Source organism: Abramis brama (assembly GCF_963993115.1).
Source record: "Abramis brama genome assembly, chromosome: 23".
NCBI lineage: Eukaryota > Metazoa > Chordata > Actinopteri > Cypriniformes > Leuciscidae > Abramis > Abramis brama.
The window spans coordinates 5,013,828-5,040,412 of NC_139985.1; the positions used below are offsets into that span (position 1 = coordinate 5,013,828).

At 37.0% G+C, this 26,585-nt stretch overlaps 3 protein-coding genes across 3 annotated transcripts in view; all 3 read right to left on the reverse strand.

Moving 5' to 3' along the window:
• Positions 1-852: 852 nt before the first annotated feature.
• Positions 853-10,875, reverse strand: LOC311074012 (inter-alpha-trypsin inhibitor heavy chain H3-like). The gene is made up of 21 exons (XM_084100216.1): positions 9,558-10,875; positions 8,577-8,740; positions 8,307-8,411; positions 8,059-8,221; positions 7,870-7,980; positions 7,643-7,771; positions 7,441-7,557; positions 7,031-7,199; positions 6,843-6,953; positions 6,427-6,608; positions 6,152-6,331; positions 5,793-5,920; positions 5,550-5,722; positions 4,450-4,608; positions 3,285-3,314; positions 3,144-3,200; positions 2,941-3,054; positions 2,658-2,832; positions 2,413-2,564; positions 1,299-1,383; positions 853-1,216 (listed from the first exon to the last, which is right to left on the reverse strand). Exons 1-21 carry the CDS (start codon positions 9,633-9,635, stop codon positions 1,102-1,104), a joined length of 2,697 nt encoding a protein of 898 aa, XP_083956342.1. The 5' UTR covers positions 9,636-10,875; the 3' UTR covers positions 853-1,101.
• A 333-nt stretch (positions 10,876-11,208) lies between these two features.
• Positions 11,209-20,414, reverse strand: LOC311074011 (inter-alpha-trypsin inhibitor heavy chain H3-like). Its single transcript, XM_084100215.1, has 21 exons — positions 20,260-20,414; positions 19,293-19,456; positions 19,001-19,105; positions 18,753-18,915; positions 18,565-18,675; positions 18,338-18,466; positions 18,136-18,252; positions 17,687-17,855; positions 17,500-17,610; positions 17,055-17,236; positions 16,780-16,959; positions 16,421-16,548; positions 16,177-16,349; positions 14,837-15,022; positions 13,626-13,655; positions 13,485-13,541; positions 13,282-13,395; positions 13,000-13,174; positions 12,758-12,906; positions 11,635-11,719; positions 11,209-11,552 (listed from the first exon to the last, which is right to left on the reverse strand). Exons 1-21 carry the CDS (start codon positions 20,335-20,337, stop codon positions 11,438-11,440), a joined length of 2,721 nt encoding a protein of 906 aa, XP_083956341.1. The 5' UTR covers positions 20,338-20,414; the 3' UTR covers positions 11,209-11,437.
• A 927-nt stretch (positions 20,415-21,341) lies between these two features.
• LOC311074582 (inter-alpha-trypsin inhibitor heavy chain H3-like) overlaps positions 21,342-26,585 on the reverse strand; it is a gene marked incomplete at its 3' end in the record, with an annotated part of 156,012 nt that continues 150,768 nt past the window's right edge. Inside the window, exons 16-17 of the mRNA XM_084101288.1 lie at positions 23,081-23,252; positions 21,342-21,483 (exon numbers count right to left, since the gene is read on the reverse strand). Coding sequence (XP_083957414.1) covers positions 21,342-21,483; positions 23,081-23,252 — 314 coding nt within the window. The remainder of the gene's footprint in view (positions 21,484-23,080; positions 23,253-26,585) is intronic.

A 26,585-nucleotide genomic window follows, 5' to 3' on the forward strand; every position in this document is an offset into this window, starting at 1 on the left:
GACATCTTCACACTACAAGATCACTGATCACAAGATCACCTGGTTCCCCCGATTCTGAGAAATTCTAATGTGAACATAATGCTAAGCTAAATGCTAAGCTAGAAGTCTTCAATGAGCCCTAAGTTTGTGCCAGGCGGTGGCCTTCATTCACCAAAGATCCTCTGACTCCAACTGGTTCTCTCTCATCAAGACAACATCAGCAAAGATCAACTGGAGCCTCAACAAATTGCATCAGGACAGTTTAATTCAAATAACCTAAGCTACCCCTCTTAGGGTGTGTTAGATTTAAGAAACTGACGGTTTGCTCAAGGCTTTAAAATTGCTGAATTTCAAACAATGCTTTCATGTATTCTGCTTCAACTCTCTTTCCCTTGGTAAACTGTATGCATGTGTGTGTGTGTGTGTGTGTGTGTGTATGTTAGAGTAGTTTAAGTGTTTAGTTAATAAAGTCTTGTTTGTGTCACATGTAATTAGTTGTTTGTGGTTCATGCTCATTTACTGGAGTCCCTAATCATGCAGATTTTGGCTACATGCTCCGAGTATTGCACAGTAACAAAGTTATTTCCCTTACCCTGGAAATTACAATTTCTTAAAATAAAAAAAATAAAAAAAATACTGGCTGTTCACTGGAAGAACAGGTTAGTTGATTGTGGTATTCTGCTACAATCAAGTTAATTCTATTAACTGATCCAAATATTTATAATAAAATGAGTTATAAATTAATTATTTATACTTCCCTTGAGCTAATGTACATCAGAGACTCTTGAACCCCTCAAAAGTCAATATTGAGGCATGCTTTTTAGAAAATATATGATCTATATAACTTGTAAATAGGCTACTTTACATTCTGCAGAAGTTTGTTGCTGTTTTTTATTTTACTATCAGACATGACCTCATAAAATACAAACTTTACAGAAATAATCACAATCAATACTTTGAAAAGGCACCAATCAAAGGGTTGCTATACATACAATTTAGATAGATAGATAGATAGATAGATAGATAGATAGATAGATAGATAGATAGATAGATAGATAGATAGATAGATAGATAGATAGATAGATAGATAGATCCCAATTTATAAATCGCCCACATTGAACTCTACAGCTGAGTGACAGTGACATCAGAAATGTCTCCCTGCATCACAGCCTGGAACGGGACAAGCCAACATCTGATAACTGGAGTTGAAGGAAGTGTGTAGTCTGTGACATCCTCCCTACAGATACATTCATAGATTAAAACAGATATATAATAAAGGAAAATATCAGCTGTGTGTATGATCACTTTTGATCACTTACAAGCTCGCCTTCACATCCTGGTCCATTATCTTTAGAGTTGGTGTTTGTGATCCTTGAACCTCCTCATATGAAGCTTCAGCTTTTCCTTCAATATCATCCACAGTTATTGAGATTTTATCCCATTCAATAAAGCAAGTTACAGAATAAAATGTACCATTTAATTGCTCACCCAGCTAACAAAACAAAAAAATGTCTAAAGATAGTTTTTCTAACGTTCCCATTAAGTTATGTAAATATATTATTTCTGAATGTTGTTTAAACATTCAAAACGTCCACCTGTTTAAAAATGTTCTGAAAACGTTTTTTTTTTTTTTTTTTTTTTTGTCATGTCAATGTTAAGAGAACATTCTATTTTATCATTCTTTAAACATTAGGTGAACGATACTTTTGATTGTTCTCTGAACATTCTAAATCAAGTAGTAAAATTGGAATGTCCATCTAAAATGTTTAAAAAATATATATTCATGAACAAAATTTCAATCATGACAACTCTTTGAATAGTTTTAGCATGTCATTGAATATGGTCATCTTAATGTATTTGGTCTTGGCAGACAAGATCAGCTATGCTGCTGCTGCAGAACAAGTATATGGACACAGACACGCTGCTGTGAGCGAGTAAGATATGATCCAGCTGCATAAATACACACATAAATCCAGTAGCAGATGTAGACAGGTGGAGCTGGGGGAGGTAGGAGGTAACTCTGATAGCGCTCTGCAGGACTAACTTATGGCAAACAACAAACCAGACTATTTAAATGTTGAGCAAGCAATCTCATTGGCTGCAGGATCAGCAGAGGCCAATCAGCTTGTGCTCTGTGGAAATTATGTAATTGCTTGTAGATTGCATGTAAACCTATCAGCCTACACCCGCTAGAGTTTCATGACTGAACTAAATATATCAATAACATTTTCATGGTAATGTTTTGAGAACATTAAAGACCAGATAACTTTGAACAAACATTCCATTAATGTTACTGGAAGAACGTTTGTTCATAACTTTGAGAAAACCTTGCCAAAACATTAGCTGAAGTTCTGAGAAGGTTCCCTGTTAGCTGGGTCAATTGTGTAAAGTGTTAATACATGTTTAAATGTTTAACCAGTGAAGTACTCTTACCTAAAATGCCCATCAAACCGACATCTTTTGGCTGTTGCCGAACAGCAGGCCACAGAAACACTTCACCATTTTTCTTGTGAAGAAGAATAACAACGCGTATGTTTCCCATGGTAATGTCCATTTCATCATTACTCCGTAGAATCAGGAACACGCTGTTGAAACAGAGAAACTGATGAATGAATTCTACTTCACAGAAAGGAGCTATAACAGAAATGTAGTAAAACACTAGTTTGAGTAGTATATACCCCTCTGTATTGTGTTGAGTAGGTTCCTGGTCCCACAAAAACTCAACATGATTCTGGCCATCTTGGTATCTGATAGAGCTTGTGCTTATTGTCAGGTGATGATTTGTTTTGTAATGAAAGGCAATTTTACTGAATCCCTGTTGTCTAGTCATGAATTGTCCATTCATAGAGAACTCTAAAACACACAGAAAGTCACACAATATTAGTACATACAAAACATTCAATCAAACAAAAAGATGACTTTCAAAAGGATGTGCATGAAGAGTAAATGTGTAATAGTTACCTGAAGCAGAATCCTGTAACAGTCTGAGTTTCTGAGGAGCAGGAACGTCAAAACAAAGTGGCTTAGACTGACCAGCAGAAGGCAGCAGGAACCGGTTGCTACGAACTCTTGGAACTAAGAGAAAACATAACCAAATGCTGTATCATAATTATTATAGAAAATTGTCCTACATAAATAAGTATGTTTTAGAGAACCGAATGTACTTGACATAGCAGGGAGAACAGCGTCTGCACTCTCCAGTAGGATTGTGGGCATTTGACCTAAGCCCAAGAGAAAGTAAAATTGATCAAATTAGACTTACTTAACACAAGACAGAATCAGAGTGAGAGAGTATTTATACGTACCATTACTGGAGATCAGCATGTCACTGAAACCTAAAAGGGGAGTTTAGTCATTAAAAAGTCAGACTATTTATAATACAGCTTTTCATTCTAAGTCAGTTTATCAGTAACTTATACTGACCAATACACTCAATAAATAATTAAAAAAGTGAAATGTACCAAAGCATTTTGAAATAATTAAATAGAGAAATAATTAAATTAATTACTAATGTAATTAAGTATTATAAAGTAATTAAAATGTACTGAATTTTTTTCTCTCAAATATTTAGCAAATAATAATAAATAATATTTCAAAAAAATAAAATAAAAATAACAATCCGCTCGTCCATATATTGGCACTGAATAGCAACTAGAATAAATCTTTCTAAGTAAGATGCAAAAGTATGACAGAATGATCCCATGCTACACGTGTTGTATATTACAAGTGTTCTGGGGGAATTCGATAGGGTTTGGTGAAAACAAAATTTTATGTATTATTTAAGGGAAATCCTGACTTTGACCGGTGGTCCATATTAGCCCCGCAGTTCACTCCGACTCACCTAGGAAAAGCATACAAGTTGTGAGAAATCAAGATTCATAAAAAATGCAACATGAAATATAATGCCTGCAAAAAGGTATCCATGTACTTTCTCTATGACAGAACTGACAGTTAACTTCTTGTTGTGACGAACAACAGATATATTCACCTCAAAGAAGAAGGTAAATTAATTGTATTTCATGTTGCGTTTTTTATTCATCTAGATTTTTCACAACTTGGGTGTTTTTCTGGGCAAGTCTGTGTCAACTGGGGCGCTAATAAAGTCTCACGAATGCGCAGTCAAGCACAGATGTCCTGTAAGACTTTTTTTTTTTAAATACTCCTTTTGTGGTCCATAAAAGAAAGGAGGGCATACAGCATTAGAACAACATTAGGGTGAGAAAATTATGACTTCATTTTTATTTTAGGGTGAACTATCCTTTTAAGAGGCTTCAATTCTGAATCGCACCTAATGCCTTATTTTATTTATTTTAATTGCACTTTTTTATGTGGATTTTGCTTTTAATAAAGCAAATATGCAGTAATATTTTGTAAAAACAAAAACAAAATAACCAATGATAAACACATTCTCGAGAAAGCATAAGTATAAAGTATAAGTCTTTGTCAACTTTTAGAAGAAAAAAGGCATACCATGGAACCCTGGATGAAAAGCAGGTGGAGCAGGTCTACTGTGCAGCATGGGCAGACCGGACCGACCCCGACCGACAACACGGCGACGACTGGGACGACCAGGCTGACCGCGCAGACCAGGCTGACTGGAGCTGAAATGGTACTGACTATATCCTGGTACTGGGATATAAAACAAGTGGGGAAAATATCCATTAAAAGGCATTGAATTTTGCATAAAATTACCCTAACCCATCTCTTTTCTAATGCATGTTATTTAATTTATTCTGAATGATCTTTTCATATCTAAGTTTTTTTTGTTTTGTTTTTTGACCTCATCATTTTTAATCAAAATATCATAACTGGATCTTCCTGTGATAGCTAGTACGGTGTCTGGAAGTCTGGATAGCACTTCCCAGCCCATGTCGCTGGCTCATTGGTCTACTCTATGCGATTCAGTTCGCCCGGCGGTCAGCAGCGTCTGGTTCACCTCAGTGGCGGACAAGGATGCTCCTGCATTTGGAGATTGCAGTCCTACTGGCGAAGAATCCGATAGAAGCTCCCATTCAAGATGCTAACACAGAGTTTCATCTTCGAATGCATTCGTTCCCCAGATTGGTTTTCAGAGATCGACCTGAAGGACGCGTACTTTCATGTCTCGATTTTCCCACGACACAGACCGTTTCTACTCTTTGCGTTCAAGGGACAGGCATGTCAGTACAAAGTCCTCCGCTTTGGGCTGTCCCTGTTGCCTTGTGTCTTCATGAAGGTCACAGAGGCGGCCCTTGCTCCAGTGAGGGAGCATTGTGTTCACATTCTCTCGAGTTGCTAACAGTGTGTCTTTTCCTGTGTTGCATTGGATCGAGGCTAGAGGGCAAGCATGTGCTGGTCAGACGGACAACACCATGGCCATGTGTACATCAACCATGAGGGTGGTCAAATCTCCCGTCGCACATCACAACTCGCCCGCCATCTCCTCCTCAGGAGTCAGAAGCATCTGAGGTCGATTCGAGCCATTCACATCTCAGGCAAGCTCAATCGTGCAGCCGACGAGCTATCGTGACAGCCCACACTACCGGGAGAATGAAGACGCCCCCCTATTACTAAAACTTATCAGTTCTCACCTGGAAGTCTGGGTGCCTCTCCTCCCTCTTTGGGTTTGTCAGCAACTTCTACTTCATCTTCCTGTGGCTTCGTGACGACCATAGAGGTGAGGGAGGTGACAAACTGGTATTTCAGGGACAGTTTGAGAGCTTCTTTCTTTTCATCCTCTTTCTCCTGTCCTTTAAGAAGCACTCTGAGACAGAAAGATGTCCTCAATGTCCAACAAAAAAAAAACAGAAAATCATATCACTCAATAAACTTACTGCCTTTCCAGAATTTGCTTCACTGTAAGGTAGGCCCACAGTCTCGGCATGAAATCCTCATTCTCAGGTGGGACATCACTGGGGTCTTTTGCCGTAACAGTTTCCTGATACGTAACATTACTGCCTTTCTGCTCAGAAATAAAAATGCCAGTGAACATTTTCATCAGGAATGCAGTCATTACCACTTTCATCAATAACTTTCTCGGAAAACAAAGTGACCATTATTACAAACACTTAAAAAATTGATCATCAATTATCCAAATATCCAGTATAATGACCTCGGTTGAGACTGTCGATAAAAAACAGCCCACTCAATCCCTACCAATTTGATATATTGTAAAGCACCATGATGATCTTACTGATACTGCAATGACTTCAGTGGTGAAACTCTCCACACTGTTGTCTGTGATTTGTCCCGATACCACAATCTCAGAGCCGTTGAAGTACAGGCTAAAGCTGGTCTTGGTAAGGTTTGTCCCTCCTGTGTATTTAAGTTGAATATCAGTGAGGAGAGGGACAGCAACTTCGTCATAGAAGCCCTAGAGTACAAACCGAAATAAAGGGTTTAAATGCATTAAAACACAGAACAGAAAAGCACTGAGGATGAATTCACAGCTGATTCTCTGTCGTTCACCTGCAGCTGTAGATCAGCGTCCGAATCTTCATAAATCCTGCGAGCAGCTCCACCATTTTCCAGTGACATCTTTGTCAGGAAGTCAAAGTTAACATCATATCCAAAACCAAGACAATAGAGGGGAAACTTTAGACCAATTGCCTCTTTCACATTGGCCATTATCCTCTCTATGTTAGTTTCACCTGTTAAAGAGGAAAATAAGTCAGACTACCAACAATACATGCTTGATCAAAAAGCAATGGATGTTATGGGCAATTTCATATTTTTTATTATTTTCTCTTATTGAAAAAGACAATAACTAAATTGGTCACTGGTCCTACATGTATTTTAATTAGATCTAAAACCTTTTATTAACAGGTCTTCTAATTACACTGAATGAACTAGTGTTAGGATAAAAGCAGTCAGTGAATCTGTGCCTGAAGTGGGATCTCCATCAGTCAGCAGGATCAGGATGGAGGCGGTTCCTTCTCGTGGATGTCGATTGATCATGTCCACTCCTGCTAGAACTGCAGCGTTAATGTCTGTGGCTAAAGGAAGAACAAACATAGTTGTGTCACATTGAGGTACAACTTTCTAACTCCACATTTAGAGTAAAGGAACTCACCTCCTCTATCACTGATCTTCTTCACAAAAGATTTTGCAGTCTCCAGGTTTTCCTTGGTAGCTTTCAGGAGTTCATTCTTCCATGTTTTAATTTCACTGTCGAAGGTGATCAATCCAAAGTGGTCATCCTCATCAAGATCACTTAAAATCTTTAGCAGTGCCAAACGAGTCTAAAGAAAAACACTTGTGTCAGAACACCTGAAAGTTATTCTTTCTCCTTTATGACTGAATTCTCATTTACCAGATATGGGCAGCTTTTTTTTATAATTTAAAGTAAGCATATCCACAGTGATTTCTATACAGAAATCTGCAAGATCCTTCAAAAATGTCCTTCAAGGGTTTTGCCATAAAAAATGCATTGCTTGTTATTTCCTTTTAATTGATTTGGTTGAACTTGACGTTAACATTTACCTGATGTATTTTTCTGCCGCTCATAGAACCGCTCCGGTCAATGATAAAAACCACATTTTTGGGAATACGTGGAACATCAGAGGGTGCAAAGTAGTGGACAAAATAGCCATTTGATACCTGAGAGAAAACAAAAGTACATTCTGAATATGTAGTACACTCAAATTTATTTTACTGTCATAAAGTGTGTTATTGAAAAATGTACCATGACTTCTCCTTGATGATTTGGTCTCTCGACATCATATGTTATAAGCAGGTCACCATTCAGTCCATTTTCTCCACAGCTTTTACACTTGGTCTGTTGATCTCGAGTGGGGTAGAAGGTCACCCATGCCTGAAATGATCAGTTTGGTCATCTGGTAACTTTGTTTGAAGTGTAGTATGATGAGAACATTTAAGCTGAGTGTTTTACCCCTCATTTTAAGCTCTTACGTCTTTGTCTGCTCTGGTGGTTTTGATGGCATTGGCCAGATCATCGGAGCTCAAATCTCCTTTCACCTCCAAGAAGGAAATTCCTGGTTTCTCTTGTATGTGTACATCCATCTAAAGTGAGTAAAAGAAATATGATCTTTCTATCCAGCTTAATTGATTATCTATTTCCCTCTTTGTTTCTTCTCCTACCTTGAAGTCCGCCACCGGCTGCATTGGTTGGGCATTGATGAGTAGCTCATATTTGCCAAGGCGACGCTTTAGCAGTTCTTCGTAAGTCAACTCAAAAGTCACTTTACTGAGAGCAGCCACCGTCACTGAAGTTTTAAAGTCTTCTAAAGTCCTTCCAACAGATCTGAAATAGAAATGAATCCCAGCATATTAGTAAACATGCTATAGAAACACATTTCATGGACCTATTTATTTTTAATGTCCAGTACTTGATCAGTCCAGCACTTTCTCCTCGAGATACTGCTCGACTGTACTGTTGCTGAGCTTCCTGCTTTTCCTTAACAACACCATCATATATCTTCCCCTCTATGGTCCTATGGAGAAAATGACAAAGACATCCTCTTAATATGTGTATTTCAGACATATTGCATAAAAGAATTTATAAATATAATAGCAGACATGACCTGAGACCAACATGCTATAAACTGCTTCTTTACCACTTTATCTCTACTTATATAACACAACTCATGTTTCCCTACATTCTGAATTTGCTGATGAAGGCATTCTTGGGTATCTTGACCTCAAACTGGATCTCTTGAGATTCATTCACTGTGTTCGCCACACAGCTTGTGATGACGGTTGTGGCGTAGCGACTGGTGACCGTGGAGTTAATGTAGAAGCTGTATATATCCACATTTTGTTTCTGTTGAGACATCAAACCGTACAGTCATATTAAATTAAATGTTCATATAACAGAGGGTTTTTGGATGGTGCACATTTACTCCTCCTTTTTGTGTGGGATTGTTCAAATATTTACTGCTCGAAAATGGCATAGAGAAAAGGCCTTTGGACTAAAAAACAAATACATTTTGATGACTTCATCTCCGTGTAAACTACTGAGTAATATATAGTTCTCTTTACTCAATTAAAATAATACACTGCTGTTCAAAAGTCAGTAAGAATTAAAAAAAAAAAATGCTAATGTTTAATTTATTTGATCTAAAATACACTAAAATCAGAGATTTTTTTCAATTAGAATTTTTTTACATTTTAAAATTTAATTTATTCATGTGATGCAAAGATACATTTTCAACATCTTTACTCCAGTCTTCACTGTCACATGATCCTTCAGAAATCATTCTAATATGCTGATTTTCTGCTTAAGAAACATTTGTTAACTAGCATTAAAACATTTGTGCTGCTAAATTACTTTTGTGGAAACCCTGATACATTTTTTTAAAGATTTTTTGAAGAATAACAACAGCTTTTATTTTAAATATAAATCTTTTGTAACATTATAAATCTCTAGAATGTCACATTTGATCAATTTAATAAATAAAAGTATTTCTTTCTTTTTTTTTTTTTTACTTACTGACCTCAAACTTTTGAACATTGTATATTCAACATGTATGAAGTAAATCTAATTTGTCTGGACCTTCATCTCAAATACAAATAATTAATCTCTTTTTTAGAATTTTAACTCGCATCATTTTCATCTTAAACTGAGCGTTGACCCTCACCTTCTTTACAGGTTGTGAACTGGCTGAGATGAGAAAGACGCCCAAGAGAATCAGTCCGAGAGCTGCTCGATCCATCATGACCTGCTCAGAAAACAGACCTCGAAACACACACTGCCTTTAAACTCCTGTCCACATCATGCGATTGGCTATTATTGACCGGATGAAGAAACCTCCCCTTCTATTTGTAATCAGCGTAGCGACTGAGACAGACCAGACACAATTAATCTATAATATCTCTCACCCAACAAGTAAACCATGGGCTAGACTAGAGTTAACTGCAACTAACACTGGTTACAGTGTTTGGTTACAGGTTATGAAGACTGATAAGACTGTTTATGACTCTCAGAAATAAAAAAGGTTTGACTCTCACTTAATTCTAATGGGAAATGACAAATAAACCCTTTAAACCTCTATATTCTATTTATTATAACCACTTCAGAAATGTATCAACATGTGTTCCATTTTTCCTTCTCATGATTTTCCTCAAGCGCTTTTAGTGCCAGGAAAAGCGCTATATAAATATAATGAATTATTATTATTTTATAGAGTTTGGCCAATGTATTAATTCAGATTCTTTAATTAATGTTTCAGAATTGCATGGTTAACTAAAATCACATGTGCAGCATGCTTGGTATCTAAGAACTCCAATTTGTGTTCCCTATTTGTTAATTTACATTACATTTTGCTAACTCTGTGACACATTATTATAAGAATCTTAAAGGTTCTTCTCTTAAATATCCAATCAAATTACATATGCAAATACCCTGCCAGAACAAAGGAATGTAAAGTTTCCTTCCAAAGGAACAACTTCTTATTGGCTCACTCAAATCCTGAGGGTGTAACATCTTCACACTACAAGATCACTGATCACAAGATTACCCGGTTCCCCCGATCCTGAGAAATTCTAATGTGAACATGATGCTAAGCTAAATGCTAAGCTAGAAGTCTTCAATGAGCCCTAACTTTGTGCCAGGCGGTGGCCTTCATTCACCAAAGATCCTCTGACTCCAACTGGTTCTCTCTCAAGACAACATCAGCAAAGATCAACTGGAGCCTCAACAAATTGCATCAGGACAGTTTTATTCAAATATCAAACTTCGTCTCATTATTTGATACATTACCTAAGCTACCCCTCTTAGGGTGTGTTAGATTTAAGAAAGTGATGGTTTGCTCAAGGCTTTAAAATGGCTGAATTTCAAACAATGCTTTCCTGTATTCTGCTTGTGTGTGTGTGTGTGTTAGAGTTTAAGTGTTTAGTCTAGTTAATAAAGTTTCACATGTAAAGTTGTTCGTGTTTCATGCTCATTTACTGGAGTCCCTAATCATGCAGATTTTGGCTACATGCCCCGAGTACTGTACAGTAACAAAGTTATTTCCCTTACCCCGGAAATTACAATTTCTTAAAATTAAAAAAATGAATAAATACTGGCCGTTCGCTGGACGAACAGGTTAGTTGATTGTGGTATTCTGCTACAATCAAGTTAATTCTATTAACTGATCCAAATATTTATAATAAAATATAATGAGTTATACTTCCCTTCAGCTAATGTACATCAGAGACTCTTGAACCCCTCAAAAGTCAATATTGAGGCATGCTTTTTAGAAAATATATGATCTATATAACTTGTAAATACTTTACATTCTGCAGAAGTTTGTTGCTATTTTTTATTTTACTATCAGACATGACCTCATAAAATACAAACTTTACAGAAATAATCACAATCAATACTTTGAAAAGGCACCAATCAAAGGGTTGCTATACATCCAAGATAGATAGATAGATAGATAGATAGATAGATAGATAGATAGATAGATAGATAGATAGATAGATAGATAGATAGATAGATCGATCCCAGTTTATAAATCGCCCACATTGAACTCTACAGCTGAGTGACAGTGAAATCAGAAATGTCTCCCTGCATCACAGCCTGGAACGGGACAAGCCAACATCTGATAACCGGAGTTGAAGGAAGTGTGTAGTCTGTGACATCCTCCCTACAGATACATTCATAGATTAAAACAGATATATAATAAAGGAAAATATCAGCTGTGTGTATGATCACTTTTGATCACTTACAAGCTCGCCTTCACATCCTGGTCCATTATCTTTAGAGTTGGTGTTTGTGATCCTTGAACCTCCTCATATGAAGCTTCAGCTTTTCCTTCAATATTATCCACAGTTATTGAGATTTTATCCCATTCAATAAAGCAAGTTACAAATAAAAAATTTCCATTTAATTGCTCACCCAGCTAACAAAACAAAAAATTGTCTATAGATAGTTTTTCTAATGTTCCCATTAAGTTATACAAATATTATTTCTGAATGTTCTCTAAACATTCAAAACGTCCAGTTGTTTAAAAATGTTCTGAAACCTTTTTTTTTTTTTTTTTTTTGGTCATGCCAATGTTAAGAGAACATTCTATTTTATCATTCTTTAAACATTAGGTGAACGTTACTTTTGAATGTTCTCTGAACATTCTAAATCAAGTAAAATTGCTAGAGGATTGTCCATCTAAAATGTTTTTAAAAAAATAAAATAATTCATGAACAATATTTCAATCATGACAACTCTCTGAATAGTTTTAGCATGCCATTGAATATGGTAATGTTAATGTATTTGGTCTTGGCAGAAAAGATCAGCTACGCTGCTGCTGCAGAACAAGTACTGTATTTGGACATAGACACACTGCTGTAAACGAGTAAGATATGCTCCAGCTGCATAAATACACACATAAATCCAGTAGCAGATGTAGACAGGTGGAGCTGGGGGAGGTAGGAGGTAACTCTGATAGCGCTCTGCAGGACTAACTTATGGCAAACAATGAACCAAACTATTTAAATGTTGAGCAAGCAATCTCATTGGCTGCAGGATCAGCAGAGGCCAATCAGCTTGTGCTCTGTGGAAATGATGTAATTGCTTGTAGATTGCATGTAAACCTATCAGCCTACACCCGCTAGAGTTTCATGACTGAACTAAATATATCAATAACATTTTCATGGTAATGTTTTGAGAACATTAAAGACCAGATAACTTTGAACAAACATTCCATTAATGTTACTGGAAGAACATTTGTTCATAACTTTGAGAAAACCTTGCCAAAAACATTAGCTGAAGTTCTGAGAATGTTCCCTGTTAGCTGGGTCAATTGTGTAAAGTGTTAATACATGATTAAATGTTTAACCAGTGAAGTACTCTTACCTAAAATGCCCATCAAACCGACATCTTTTGGCTGTTGCCGAACAGCAGGCCACAGAAACACTTCACCATTTTTCTTGTGAAGAAGAATAACAACGCGTATGTTTCCCATGGTAATGTCCATTTCATTGCTCCGTAGAATCAGGGACACGCTGTTGAAACAGAGAAACTGATGAATGAATTCTACTTCACAGAAAGGAGCTGTAACACAATTGTAGTAAAACACTAGTTTGAGTAGTATATACCCCTCTGTATTGTGTTGAGTAGGTTCCTGGTCCCACAAAAACTCAACATGATTCTGGCCATCTTGGTATCTGATAGAGCTTGTGCTTATTGTCAGGTGATGATTTGTTTTGTAATGAAAGGCAATTTTACTGAATCCCTGTCGTCTAGTCATGAATTTTCCATTCATAGAGAACTCTAAGACACACAGAAAGTCACACAATATTAGTACATACAAAACATTCAATAAAATAAAAAAAGACTTTCAAAAGGATGTGCATGAAGAGTAAATGTGTAATAGTTACCTGAAGCAGAATCATGTAGCAGTTTGAGTTTCTGAGGAGCAGGAACGTCAAAACAAAGTGGCTTAGACTGACCAGCAGAAGGCAGCAGGAACCGGTTGCTACCAACTCTTGGAACTAAGAGAAAACATAACCAAATGCTGTATCATAATTATTATAGGAAATTGTCCTACATAAATAAGTACGTTTTAGAGAACTGAATGTACTTGACATAGCAGGGAGAACAGCTTCTGCACTCTCCCATGGGATTGTGGGCATTTGACCTAAGCCCAAGAGAAGGTATAATTGATCAAATTAGACTTACTTAACACAAGGCAGAATCAGAGTTAGAAAGTATTTATACGTACCATCACTGGCGATCCGCATGTCACTGAAATCTAAAAGGGGAGTTTAGTCATTAAAAAGTCAGACTATTTATAATACAGCTTTTCATTCTAAGTCAGTTTATCAGTAACTTATACTGACCAATACACTCAATAAATAATTAAAAAATTTAAATGTACCAAAGCATTTTGAAATAATTAAATAGAGAAATAATTAAATTAATTATTAATGTAATTAAGTATTATTAAAGTAATTAAAATGTACCAAATATTTTTTTCTCAAATATTTAGCAAATAATAATAAATAATATTTTAAAAAATAATAATAATAATCCGCTCGTCCATATATTGGCACTGAATAGCAACTAGAATAAATCTTTCTAAATAAGATGCAAAAGTATGACAGAATGATCCCATGCTACACGTGTTGTATAATACAAGTGTTCTGGGGGAATTCGATAGGGTTTGGTGAAAACAAAATTGTATGTATTATTTAAGGGAAATCCTGACTTTGACCGGTGGTCTTCTGTGCTCGACTGCGTGTTTGTGAGACCATATTAGCCCCACAGTTCACTCCGACTAGCCCATGCAGGAAAAGCATACAAGTTGAGAGAAATCAAGATTCATAAAAAATGCAACATGAAATATAATGCCTAGAAATCGCAAAAAGGTATTCATTAACTTCCTCTATGACAGAACTGACAGTTAACTGATGTGAACTTGATAACTTCTTGTGACGAACAACAGATATATTCACCTCAAAGAAGAAGGTACATTAATTGTATTTCATGTTGCGTTTTTTATTAATCTAGATTTCTCACAACTTGGGTGTTTTTCTGGGCAAGTCGGTGTCAACTGGGGCGCTAATAAAGTCTCACGAATGCGCAGTCAAGCACAGATGTCCTGTAAGCAGGACTTTTTTTTAAAATACTCCTTTTGTGGTCCATAAAAGAAAGAAGGGTATACAGCATTAGAACAACATTAGGGTGAGAAAATTATGAATTCATTTTTATTTTAGGGTGAACTATCCTTTTAAGAGGCTTCAATTCTGAATCACACCTAATGCCTTATTTAATTTATTTTAATTTCACTTTAATTGATTTGATTTTGATAAAGCAAATTTGCAGTAATTTTTGTAAAAGCAAAAACAAAGTAACCAATGATAAACATATTCTCGAGAAAGTATAAGTATAAAGTATAAGTCTTTGTCAACTTTTAGAAGAAAAAAGGCATACCATGAATCCCTGGATGAAAAGCAGGTGGAGCAGGTCTACTGAGCATGTACCGACCAGGCTCATCGCTGTGACCATAAGCGATCCCATGACCGATCAGACGATGCTGAATGGGTGGACCGGGCTGACCAGGCTGACCGTGCAGACCAGGCTGACTGGAGCTGAAATGGTACTGACTATATCCTGGTACTGGGATATAAAACAAGTGGGGAAAATATCCATTAAAAGGCAGATGCAGTACATTGAATTTTGCATAAAATGAAAATTCACCCCATCTCTTTTCTGAATGCATGTTATTTAACTTATTCTGAATGATCTTTTCATGTATAAGTTTTTTTTTTTGACCTCATCGTTTTTAATCAAAATATCATATCTGGATCTTCCTGTGATAGCTAGTACGGTGTCTGGAAGCCTGGATAGCACTTCCCAGCCCGTTTCGCTGGCTCATTGGTCTACTCTATGCGATTCAGTTCGCCAGGCGGTCAGCAACGTCTGGTTCACCTCAGTGGTGGACAAGGATGCTCATGTCCTGCATTTGGAGATTGCAGTCCTACTGGCGAAGAATCCGATAGAGCCGGTCCCTCCAGCTGATATGAAGACAATCTTGGACCTGCATGTCTTGAATCGGGCCCTTCACAAGCTCCCATTCAAGATACTAACGCAGAGTTGCATCTTCGAATGCATTCGTTCCCAAGATTGGTTTTCAGCGATCGACCTGAAGGACGCATACTTTCATGTCTCGATTCTCCCACGACACAGACCATTTCTACTCTTTGCGTTCAAGGAACAGGCATGTCAGTATAAAGTCCTCTCCTTTGGGCTGTCCCTGTTGCCTGTGTCTTCACGAAGGTCACAGAGGCGGTCCTTGCTTCTCTGAGGGAGCAATGTTTTCGCATTCTCTCGAGTTGCTAACAGTGTGTCTTTTCCTGCGCTGCATTGGATCGAGGCTAGAGGGCAAGCATGTGCTGGTCCAGATGGACAACACCGTGGCCATGTGTACATCAACCATGAGGGTGGTCAAATCTCCCGTCGCATATCGCAACTCGCCCGCCATCTCCTCCTCAGGAGTCAGAAGCATCTGAGGTCGCTTCAAGCCATTCACATCTCAGGCAAGCTCAATCGTGCAGCCGACGAGCTATCGTGACAGCCCACACTACCGGGAGAATGAAGACGCCCCCGCCCCATCCTCTCCCCACCCCCGCCCCCCCCAGATGGTCCAACTGATTTGAAGACACTTCAGAGCCACACAGGTAGACCCTAGGTAGACTCTTTTGTTGAAGGTCAAATGTTTGCACACCTTTATTTACAAGGTTTGTAAGATACTAAAACTTCTCAGTTTTCACCTGGAAGTCTGGGTGCCTCTCCTCCCTCTTTGGGTTTGTCAGCAACTTCTACTTCATCTTCCTGTGGCTTCGTGACGACCATAGAGGTGAGGGAGGTGACAAACTGGTATTTCAGGGATAGTTTGAGAGCTTCTTTCTTTTCATCCTCTTTCTCCTGTCCTTTAAGAAGCACTCTGAGACAGAAAGATGTCCTCAATGTCCAACAAAAAAAAAAACAGAAAATCATATCACTCAATAAACTTACTGCCTTTCCAGAATTTGCTTCACTGTAAGGTAGGCCCACAGTCTCGGCATAAAATCCTCATTCTCAGGTGGGACATCACTGGGGTCTTTTGCCATTACAGTTTCATGATACGTCACATTACTGCCTTTCTGCTCAGAAATAAAAATACTAGTGAACATTTTCATCAGGAATGCAGTCATTACCACTTTCATCAATAACTTTCTCGGAAAACAAAGTGACCATTATTCCAAACTCTTAAACAATTGATCATCAATGATCCAAATATCCAGTATAATGACCTCGGTTGAGACTGTCGATAAAAAACAGCCCACTCAATCCCTACCAATTTGATATATTGTAAAGCACCATGCTGATCTTACTGATACTGCAATGACTTCAGTGGTGAAACTCTCCACACTGTTGTCTGTGATTTGTCCCGATACCACAATCTCAGAGCCGTTGAAGTACAGGCTAAAGCTGGTCTTGGTAAGGTTTGTCCCTCCTGTGTATTTAAGTTGAATATCAGTGAGGAGAGGGACAGCAACTTCGTCATAGAAGCCCTACAGTACAAACCGAAATAAAGGGTTTAAATGCATTGAAACACAGAACAGATAAGCACTGAGGATGAATTCACAGCTGATTCTCTGTCGTTCACCTGCAGCTGTAGATCAGCGTCTGAATCTTCATAAATCCTGCGAGCAACTCCACCATTTTCCAGTGACATCTTTGTCAGGAAGTCAAAGTTAACATCATATCCAAAACCAAGACAATAGAGGGGAAACTTTAGACCAATTGCCTCTTTCACATTGGCCATTATCCTCTCTATGTTAGTTTCACCTGTTAGAGAGGAAGAATAAGTCAGACTACCAACAATACATGCTTGAAAATCATTAAATTTTTTGAGTGATCAAAAAGCAATGCAATGAATGTAATGGGCAATTTCATATTTCTTATTCTTTTCTCTTACTGAAAAAGACAATAACTAAATTGATCACTGGTTCTACAAGTATTTTAATTAGATCTAAAACCTTTTATTAACAGGTCTTCTAATTACACTGAGTGAACTAGTGTTAGGATAAAAGCAGTCAGTGAATCTGTGCCTGAAGTGGGATCTCCATCAGTCAGCAGGATCAGGATGGAGGCGGTTCCTTCTCGTGGATGTCGATTGATCATGTCCACTCCTGCTAGAACTGCAGCGTTAATGTCTGTGGCTAAAGGAAGAACAAACATAGTTGTGTCACATTGAGGTACAACTTTCTAACTCCCCATTTAGAGTTAGGAACTCACCTCCTCTTTCTGTGATCTCCTTCACAAAAGATTTTGCAGTCTCCAGGTTTTCCTTGGTAGCTTTCAGGAGTTCATTCTTCCATGTTTTAATTTCACTGTCGAAGGTGATCAATCCAAAGTGGTCATCCTCATCAAGATCACTTAAAATCTTTAGCAGTGCCAAACGAGTCTAAAGAAAAACACTTGTGTCAGAACACCTGAAAGTTATTCTTTCTCCTTTATGACTGCATTCTCATTTACCAGATATGGGCAGGGTTTTTTTTGTGTAAATAGTTTAAAGTAAGCAAATCCACAGTGATTTCAATGGATAAATCCCTGTTATTTTAACATATAAATGCACAATCCTGCAAGATCCTTCAAAAATGTCCTTCAAGGGTTTTGCCATAAAAAAATGCATTGCTTGTTATTTCCTTTTAATTGATTTGGCTGAACTTAACGTTGACATTTACCTGATGTATTTTTCTGCCGCTCATAGAACCGCTCCGGTCAATGATAAAAACCACATTTTTGGGAATACGTGGAACATCAGAGGGTGCAAAGTAGTGGACAAAATAGCCATTTGATACCTGAGAGAAAACAAAAGTAAATTCTGAATATGTAGTACATCCAAATGTATTTTACTGTCATAAAGTGTGTTATTGAAAAATGTACCATGACTTCTCCTTGATGATTTGGTCTCTCGACATCGTATGTTATAAGCAGGTCACCATTCAGTCCATTTTCTCCACAGCTTTTACACTTGGTCTGTTGATCTCGAGTGGGGTAGAAGGTCACCCATGCCTGAAATGATCAGTTTGGTCATCTGGTAACTTTGTTTGAAGTGTAGTATGATGAGAACATTTAAGCTGAGTGTTTTACCCCTCATTTTAAGCTCTTACGTCTTTGTCTGCTCTGGTGGTTTTGATGGCATTGGCCAGATCATCGGAGCTCAAATCTCCTTTCACCTCCAAGAAGGAAATTCCTGGTTTCTCTTGTATGTGAACATCCATCTAAAGTGAGTAAAAGAAATATGATCTTTTATCCAGCTTAATTGATGATCTATTTCCGTCTTTGTTTCTTCTCCTACCTTGAAGTCCGCCACCGGCTGCATTGGTTGGGCATTGATGAGTAGCTCATATTTGCCAAGGCGACGCTTTAGCAGTTCTTCGTAAGTCAACTCAAAAGTCACTTTACTAAAAGCAGCCACCGTCACTGAAGTTTTAAAGTCTTCTAAAGTCCTTCCAACAGATCTGAAATAGAAATGAATTCCAGCATATTAGTAAACATGCTATAGAAACACATTTCATGGATCTATTTTTTTTGAATGTCCAGTACTTGATCAGTCCAGCACTTTCTCCTCGAGATACTGCTCGACTGTACTGTTGCTGAGCTTCCTGCTTTTCCTTCACAACACCATCATATATCTTCCCCTCTATGGTCCTATGGAGAAAATGACAAAGACACTTCTTAATATGTGTATTTCAGACATGTTGCATAAAATAATTTATAAATCTTTATTTTGTTGTTGTTTAGCTGCATTAGCAGACAAGACCTGAGACCAACATGCTATAAACGGCTTCTTTACCACTTTATCTCTACTTATATAACACAACTCATGTTTCCCTACATTCTGAATTTGCTGATGAAGGCATTCTTGGGTATCTTGACCTCAAACTGGATCTCTTGAGATTCATTCACTGTGTTCGCCACACGGCTTGTGATGACGGTTGTGGCGTAGCGACTGGTGACCGTGGAGTTAATGTAGAAGCTGTATATATCCACATTTTGTTTCTGTTGAGACATCAAACCATACAGTCATATTCAATTTTATGTTCATATAACAGAGGGTTTTCAAATATTTACTGCTCGAAAAGGCCTTTGGACTAAAAAACAAATACATTTTGATCACTACATCTCAGTGTAAACTATTGAGAAATCAATAGTTCTATTTACTCAGTTAAAATAATACACTGCTGTTCAAAAGTCAGTATGAATTTTAACAATTTTTGAAATAAGTTTTATGCTTTTATGCTCACCGAGGCTGCATTTATTTGATCTAAAATACACTAAAATCAGTAATTTTGTGAAAGATTTATTTATTTTTTTAAATAGGTTTTCTATCATATTACATTTTATAATGTAATTTATTCCTGTTATCAAAGCTGAATTTTCAGCATCATTACTCCAGTCTTCATTGTCACACGATCCTTCTGAAATCATTCTAATATGATGATTTTCTGCTTAAGAAATATTTGTTATTAGTGTTAAAAACAGTTAAAAACTGCTAAATTATTTTTGTGGAAAACATGCTAAAAATGTTAAAGGATTTTTTGATGATGAAGTTTAAAACAACCGCTTTTATTTAAAATAGAAATCTTTTGTAACATTATAAATCTCTAGAATGTCACTTTTGATCAATTTAATGATACAAGTATTAATTTCTTTAAAAAACTTACTGACCTCAAACTTTTGAACATTGTATATTCAAGTAAATCTAATTTGTCTGGACCTTCATCTCAAATACAAATAATTAATCTCTTTTTTAGAATTTTAACTCGCATCATTTTCATCTTAAACTGAGCGTTAACCCTCACCTTCTTTACAGGTTGTGAACTGGCTGAGATGAGAAAGACGCCCAAGAGAATCAGTCTGAGAGCTGCTCGATCCATCATGACCTGCTCAGAAAACAGACCTCGAAACACACACTGCCTTTAAACTCCTGTCCACATCATGCGATTGGCTATTATTGACCGGATTCAGGAACCACCCCCTTTATTTGTAATCAGAGTCCCTTGAACCCCTCAAAAGTCAATATTGAGGCATGCTTTTCAGAAAATAGATTATCTAATTTGTAAATACTTTACACTCTGTAGAATTTTGCTGCTTTGTTTTTATTTTATTATCAGACATGACCTCAAAAAAATACATACTTTAGGCCGACAAAAATAATGACAATCAAAGGGTTGCTATATGTATACATACAGTTTCTGGTGTGCAATTTTAATTGCTATTTCATGACATGGTTTGCCAGCTAAAGCACAATTGCATATGTGTGGGCAAAAAAAATCATATTGATAAACATTCAAAGACATAGTGCAAAAAAATAGCGAAATAGCATGAAGTGGTGAGTAATTCCAGCACCCTAAAGCAGAGGGAAATGATGGCAAAGATGGCAATTACATAGCTTTTTGTTCAACCATTTCCATATTGAGGTCAGCATGATAACACATAATATAAATTGTTAAGTAAATTTTGCTGAACTCTACAACTTAGTGACAGTGAAGTCAGAGAGCTTCCGCTGCGCAACAACCTCGAATGGTACGAGCCAACATCCAACAACAGGAGCAGAAGGAAGTCTGTAGTCCCTCACCATCACCCTGAAATTAACAAGATACTCGTAAAATTCATATGCCAAAATATAATGGATGTTTTATGGATGTTCAGCTATATGTTTGTTTTTTGATTACCAAGATGTCTTCACTTCCTTGCCCTTTAACTTTAAAGTTGGTGTTTGTGATCCTGGAATCTCCTCATATTTAATATCAGTTATTCCTTTAAAAATTATCCACAGACATTGTAATTATTTCGTCGTGTTGGTTTAATAACCACCATAGCATCATTTACAGACCATCTTTGCCATAAGTAAAGATTAAGTGTCGATTAGTGACACTCTTACCTAAAATTCTGTCCAACCGACATGTTGTGGCTGCTGCCAAACGGCAGGCCACAGAAAAACGTCTTTTTTATGAAGAAGAATGACAAAGCGCATGTTTCCCATGGTAACGTCCATTCGATTACTTTGTAGAATCAGAGACACACTGTTGACAGAGTAAAGAACGAAGACTATAACGTTAACGATAATGGTAAAGTTTTAATAATCATTCTAATTTTGAGAATCATTCTAATTCTATGAGAATAGGGAAGTCCACAACTATCATGATAACAACACAGAGGAATGATAAAATTGCAATCAATTTCAGAAAGTTTTTTTTCCAAGATGTTGAACAATAAAAACATTACCAGCTAATCAGAATCTAACCTGCTTTAAAGAGCTCGAGCATTTATGCTGCCTTTACGTGCTATCCGAATTATTGTAAATACGAGTTTCCTAGTCGGAAGTTGGACATGAACGCCCTCTCAAATCATACTGGAAAACTCAAGAGATCGTTTTATGCTGCCTTCACATGCTATCAGAATTACTGTAAATACGAGTTTCCCATTTTAAAAATTGGACATGAAAGCCCTCTCAAGTCATATTTACCACTGGGAAGCTCTGGATACCCAAGGACCCGAGTTGGGCGTGCCATAAACTTTAAACATGACAGAGGGGAGAATGACTGCTGCAGTGACTGCTGTTCTTTACACACTGGTATTCTTTTATTCTTTCCACAACAGCTACATCACCTTGTATGGTCATTTAAAGTAGTGCATTTATATGAATAATCATTTAAAGTGTCCTGTATATTTTATACACGCAAGCTGACTATAGCGCAGTGAATGTTTATATAGTTGCCAATGAATGGGACGCTAAATATCAGTTTGGCTTTAATAAGATTTTCCCAATAAATAGGCAAGAATAAACCTGGTGTCCTCCATGATTCCTGTTCTTCCTGACAAAATAGCACATGAATGCGACGAGCTCGTATAATCACATCAGAAGTGGGAACTAGGAAATTTCTGATAGCACGTGAAGGCAGCATTATTAATATTCGAGTTCCCGAGTTAGACGGCAGGCCCGTCGCCAAGGGGGCGCCCCTAATCATGAGGTCATCGACGAACTTACTATTGAGAGCAAATAACCTTAATTCTTTGGATTTGGCCATTCAGGTATTCCATAACAAACCGTCTTCAGCAGCATTTAGTTCACAGGTTTATGTGTATTTAGGGTGTTGTCCGGGGGGAGGGCTCCGAGCTCGGAATTTGGCCCGAACCCAGAGAACTCCCCCGTGGTAGGAATAGTTAGAACTAAAAGTGTGGAGAAGGGGTGGTGGAGGGATGCTGATAAACTGTCTTATCGTCATATTAAACCTCAAACTGAATGCTCTCCACTCGTGTTAATTATGTTTATTATCTGAACGTGCTCCTCCCGAAATTTGTTAATAAAACATCATTAAAAACGGCAGACGACAAAACTGCAGCGTGCTTATACAGAGTGTTCCAGTGCATGTGGTGTTGAAGCTAATATAGCAATCATTATAGTTATCGTTCTTGGTGTGACTGGGCTTAACTGATGAATGCATTCTACTTCAATATCCCAAAAAACTGTTAAAAGGAGCTATAAATAAATATTTTGTAACAACATTGTTAAATTCTGAACAACAAAAAAACATTTTAAGACAATATACTTTAGTTTTTATATAGTTAAAAAATATATAAAATATTCTTGAAGATTTATTCAAGAGTTTAAGCATTTACTGTTCATTCTTATGGTGGGTGTAGTCTTGATCCCATGAAAACTTCACAGTGTCCTGTCCATCAAAGTAGGTAATCTCACTAGTGCTGAGCAGCAGACGGTGATTAGTTTTGTAATGAACTGCAATCTGACTGAAGCCTTTCCCAGACTTAACTTGGCCATTCATAGAAAACTCTGAAGAATATAGAAAAACATCACAGTGAGATTGTGCTTAAATAGAGATGAAAAATTAAAAGCAATGGAATAATAATGTTCATTTAACTAAACTGTACTAGATCATGTTGGACATCTGACCTGATATGTCGTTTTGTAGGAGTCTGACTTTCTGAAGAAGAACATCATAACAAAGTGGCTTAGCATTACCAGAATATTTCAAAATCCTAATGCTCTTCACTGAAGTACCAAAAGAGAAAGAAGAAATGAAAATAACGAAATATGATGTTAGATGAAAAGTATATGCACTATGCAAGATTAAAAATAAAATAAAAAATAAGACCTACATACATGGAGGAGGGGATGCCACAGGTATTCTTTGGGCTCCTGTCAAAATGCGAGTAAAAATTTGCCATGGAAATTAGATCATGAAAGGAAATAAGATCATGAAAAAAAAGAAGAAAAAAATATCACACTAGTATGCATACAAAATAGCAAAATATAAACATTTTCTAAACATCTTTTTCCAACATTATTCTCAAGATAAAAAAATAGCCTGGAACCTAAAAATGGACTTGTATACTAAATAGAAATATTTAATATGAAAAACATTGTTTTGGTTAGTTATAGAGTCTCGTTTTCATTTTCTTATTAACATGTCATGGTGTCCTCTACAGGTTCCCAAACCTGTCCTGGAGGCACCCCAACACTGCACGTTTTCGTTGTCTCCCTAATCAAACACACCTGATTCAACTCATTAGGGAGACAACGAAAACGTGCAGTGTTGGGGTGCCTCCAGGACAGGTTTGGGAACCACTACATATCATAAAATATTAATGAATAAAATCGTTTTACTCAAGTAAAAGTACCACAATTTAATTAGAAAGGAAGTAGAAAAAAAATAAAAAATCTACTCAAGTACTGTAATCAAAGTATTTGTAATTAGTTACTTTCCTAATGGTAATAAAAAGGGAAGTTATATACAATACCTCTTTGCGCCCCCTTTCTATCGCCGACAGGACCGACAAGACTGGCAGCACCGACCCGGGCTGTAAGATTTTCAAATGTTTTTGAAAGAAGTATTTTATAGTTATACTCACCAAAGCTGCATTTATTTGATCAAAAATACAGTAAAAAGAGCAATATTGTGAAATATCATTACAATTTAAAATAAACTTACTGTTTAATATAGTTTTAAAATGTAATTTATTCCTGTGAAGGCAAAGCTGAATTTTTGCATCATTACTCCAGTATTCAGTGTCACATGATCCTCAAGAAATCATAATATGCTGATTTGCTGCTCAAGAAACATATTATCAATGTTGGAAACAGTTGGGCTGCTTAATATTTTTGTGGAAGCAAAATGATAAAAGTGTTTTTTAGGATTTTATTATGAATTTACAGTAATAAAGTCTTAAGTGTGCTCAATTTCACACATCCCTAAAGCATTAAAAACTTTTGAACAGCACAGCAAGTGATAAATTGTGTGGCAAATGTATATTACATAAAGTCACAATTTTCACAGAATAAGTAATGGTCATATTGTTTTAGTAGGTCTTTATGCATTTTATGCTGTTTGTGTGTGTTTTTTTAAAGACTGTTTTCATGTCAGAACAGGGTTGGAAAGGAAATAACCCTGAAGAACTTCCATAACTGGAGTTAGACTTTCGTTTTGCTGCTATGGAGAAACAATGCTCAGCAATATATTGAAGATTATTCTGATAAAACAAATACATATCTAACAGCTCTTTTTCTTTATTTTATCTTACTAATTGAAAAATATGTAGTATTAAATGTATTAAAGGCAAGGCAAGTTTATTTATATAGCACATTTAATACACAGTGACAATTCAAAGTGCTTTACATAGAAGAAATTAAAATAATAAAAAGAAATAAGAATAATTAAAACAGTTTAGAAAATAAAATAAAATACAGTACAGTACAAACAGTCGGACGAACAGTGGCACAGTGCTCATTCAGTAAATGCATAGCTAAACAGAAGTGTTTTGAGTCTGGATTTGAATGTGACTACTGTAGGAGCACATCTGATCTCCTCTGGAAGCTGGTTCCAGCTGCGGCTGGCATAATAGCTAAAAGCAGACTCACCATGCTTAGAGTGAACCCTTGGTATTTCTATGATCCTAATGATCTGAGTGATCTGTTGGGTTTATATTCAGTGAGCATATCTGCAATGTATTGAGGTCCTAGGCCATTGAATGATTTATATACCAGTAATAATACTTTAAAATCAATCCTAAATCTAACTGGGAGCCAGTGTAAAGACCTGAGGACTGGTGTGATATGTTCATATTTTCTGGTTCTGCTCAGAATCCTGGCGGCAGCGTTCTGTATGAGCTGCAACTGTCTTATGGTCTTTTTGGGAAGGCTAGTGAGGAGTCCATTACAATAATCCACCCTGCTGGTGATGAAAGCATGAACAAGTTTCTCTAAGTCTTGTCTGGAAACAAAGCATCTAATTCTTGCAATATTTTTCAGATGATAGTATGCTGATTTAGTTATTGCTTTGACATGACTACTGAAACTAAGGTCTGACTCTAGTGTCACACCAAGATTCCTGACTTGATTTTTAGTTGTTTGACCCCTAGAGTGAAGGTATGCGTTCACCTTGAGAACTTCATCTTTGTTTCCAAACACAGTGACTTCAGTTTTGTCTTTGTTTAACTGAAGAAAGTTTTGGCACATCCAACTGTTGACTTCATCAATGCATTGGCACAGGGAGTCAATGGGGCTGTAATCGTTAGGCGATAGGGCTAAGTAGATCTGTGTGTCGTCTGCATAGCTGTGGTAAGCAATTTGGTTCTTTCTCATTATTTGGCTCATTGGGAGGTTGAACAGGAGTGGCGCAAAAATCGTGCCTTGAGGGACTCCGCATGTCATGGACGTCCACTCAGACTTATGGTCTCCTATACTCACATAATAACCTCTCCCATCTAAGTATGACCTGAACCATTTCAGGACTATCCCAGAAAGCCCCACCCAGTTTTCCAGCCTGTCAAGAAGTATGTTGTGATCAACAGTGTCAAATGCAGCACTGAGGTCGAGTAGTACCAGCACTGATAATTTGCCTAAATCAGTATTTAAGCGAATATCGTTTATTATCTTTATGAGCGCTGTCTCTGTGCTGTGGTGCGGTCGGAAACCAGATTGAAAATTGTCAAAGTATCCATTCGAGCTTAAGAATTTGTTCAGCTGATTTAAGACAACTTTTTCAATGATCTTGCCTATGAAAGGAAGATTTGAGATAGGTCTATAGTTGCTTAATATGGTCTTATCCAGATTGCTCTTTTTCAGGAGGGGCTTGACAACTGCACTTTTCAGGGAGTTTGGAAAACT

Coding starts and splice junctions, on each gene's coding strand:
- LOC311074011 (XM_084100215.1), bottom strand. CDS start 20,337: ATGATGGATCGAGCAGCTCTCAGACTGATTCTCTTGGGCGTCTTTCTC. Junction 19,457..20,259: donor GTTCACAACCTGTAAAGAAG/GTGAGGGTTAAC, acceptor ATGTCTCAACAG/AAACAAAATGTGGATATATA. Junction 13,656..14,836: donor TTTTCATCCAGGGATTCATG/GTATGCCTTTTT, acceptor CTCCCCTTTTAG/ATTTCAGTGACATGCGGATC.
- LOC311074012 (XM_084100216.1), bottom strand. CDS start 9,635: ATGATGGATCGAGCAGCTCTCGGACTGATTCTCTTGGGCGTCTTTCTC. Junction 6,332..6,426: donor ACGCTGATCTACAGCTGCAG/GTGAACGACAGA, acceptor TTTGTACTCTAG/GGCTTCTATGACGAAGTTGC. Junction 1,384..2,412: donor CGGTTTGATGGGCATTTTAG/GTAAGAGTACTT, acceptor ATGATATTGAAG/GAAAAGCTGAAGCTTCATAT.